Source organism: Eimeria mitis, genomic scaffold, assembly GCF_000499745.2.
Source record: "Eimeria mitis Houghton genomic scaffold, Emh_scaff1912, whole genome shotgun sequence".
NCBI lineage: Eukaryota > Apicomplexa > Conoidasida > Eucoccidiorida > Eimeriidae > Eimeria > Eimeria mitis.
In genome coordinates this window covers 1515-1782 of record NW_013570235.1, presented here as the reverse complement: position 1 = coordinate 1782, position 268 = coordinate 1515, and the positions used below count along the sequence as shown (strand labels likewise).

General features: G+C 63.1%; 1 protein-coding gene across 1 annotated transcript in view; it reads left to right on the top strand.

Moving 5' to 3' along the window:
* Positions 1-268, top strand: part of EMH_0045740 (poly(a) binding protein, putative) — a gene marked incomplete at both ends in the record, with an annotated part of 8326 nt that overhangs the window by 6586 nt on the left and 1472 nt on the right. Inside the window, 2 exons of the mRNA XM_013496095.1 lie at positions 3-19; positions 121-268. Of these exons, the coding sequence (XP_013351549.1) occupies positions 3-19; positions 121-268 (165 nt within the window). The remainder of the gene's footprint in view (positions 1-2; positions 20-120) is intronic.

Sequence of the window (268 nt, the reverse complement as noted above, 5' to 3'; positions counted from 1 at the left end):
GGCTGCAAGGAGACAGTGAGTGGGAGACAGCATCAGACTGCAGCACGGAGGGGCCGCAGCAGCAGCAGGAGACATACACTCTCCCTCTCTGTCTCCTTCTCCGTCCCCTCGCCCCTGCAGCCCTTTGCTGCGTAGCCGTTCTCCTTCTCCTGCTGTCTCCTTACCTCATCTGCAGCTGCAGCAGCAGCAGCAGCAGCAGCAGCAGCAGCAGCAGCAGCATGGAGGAGACACCCCTTCTTCCTCTCGCTCCGCACCCGCAGCACCCGCA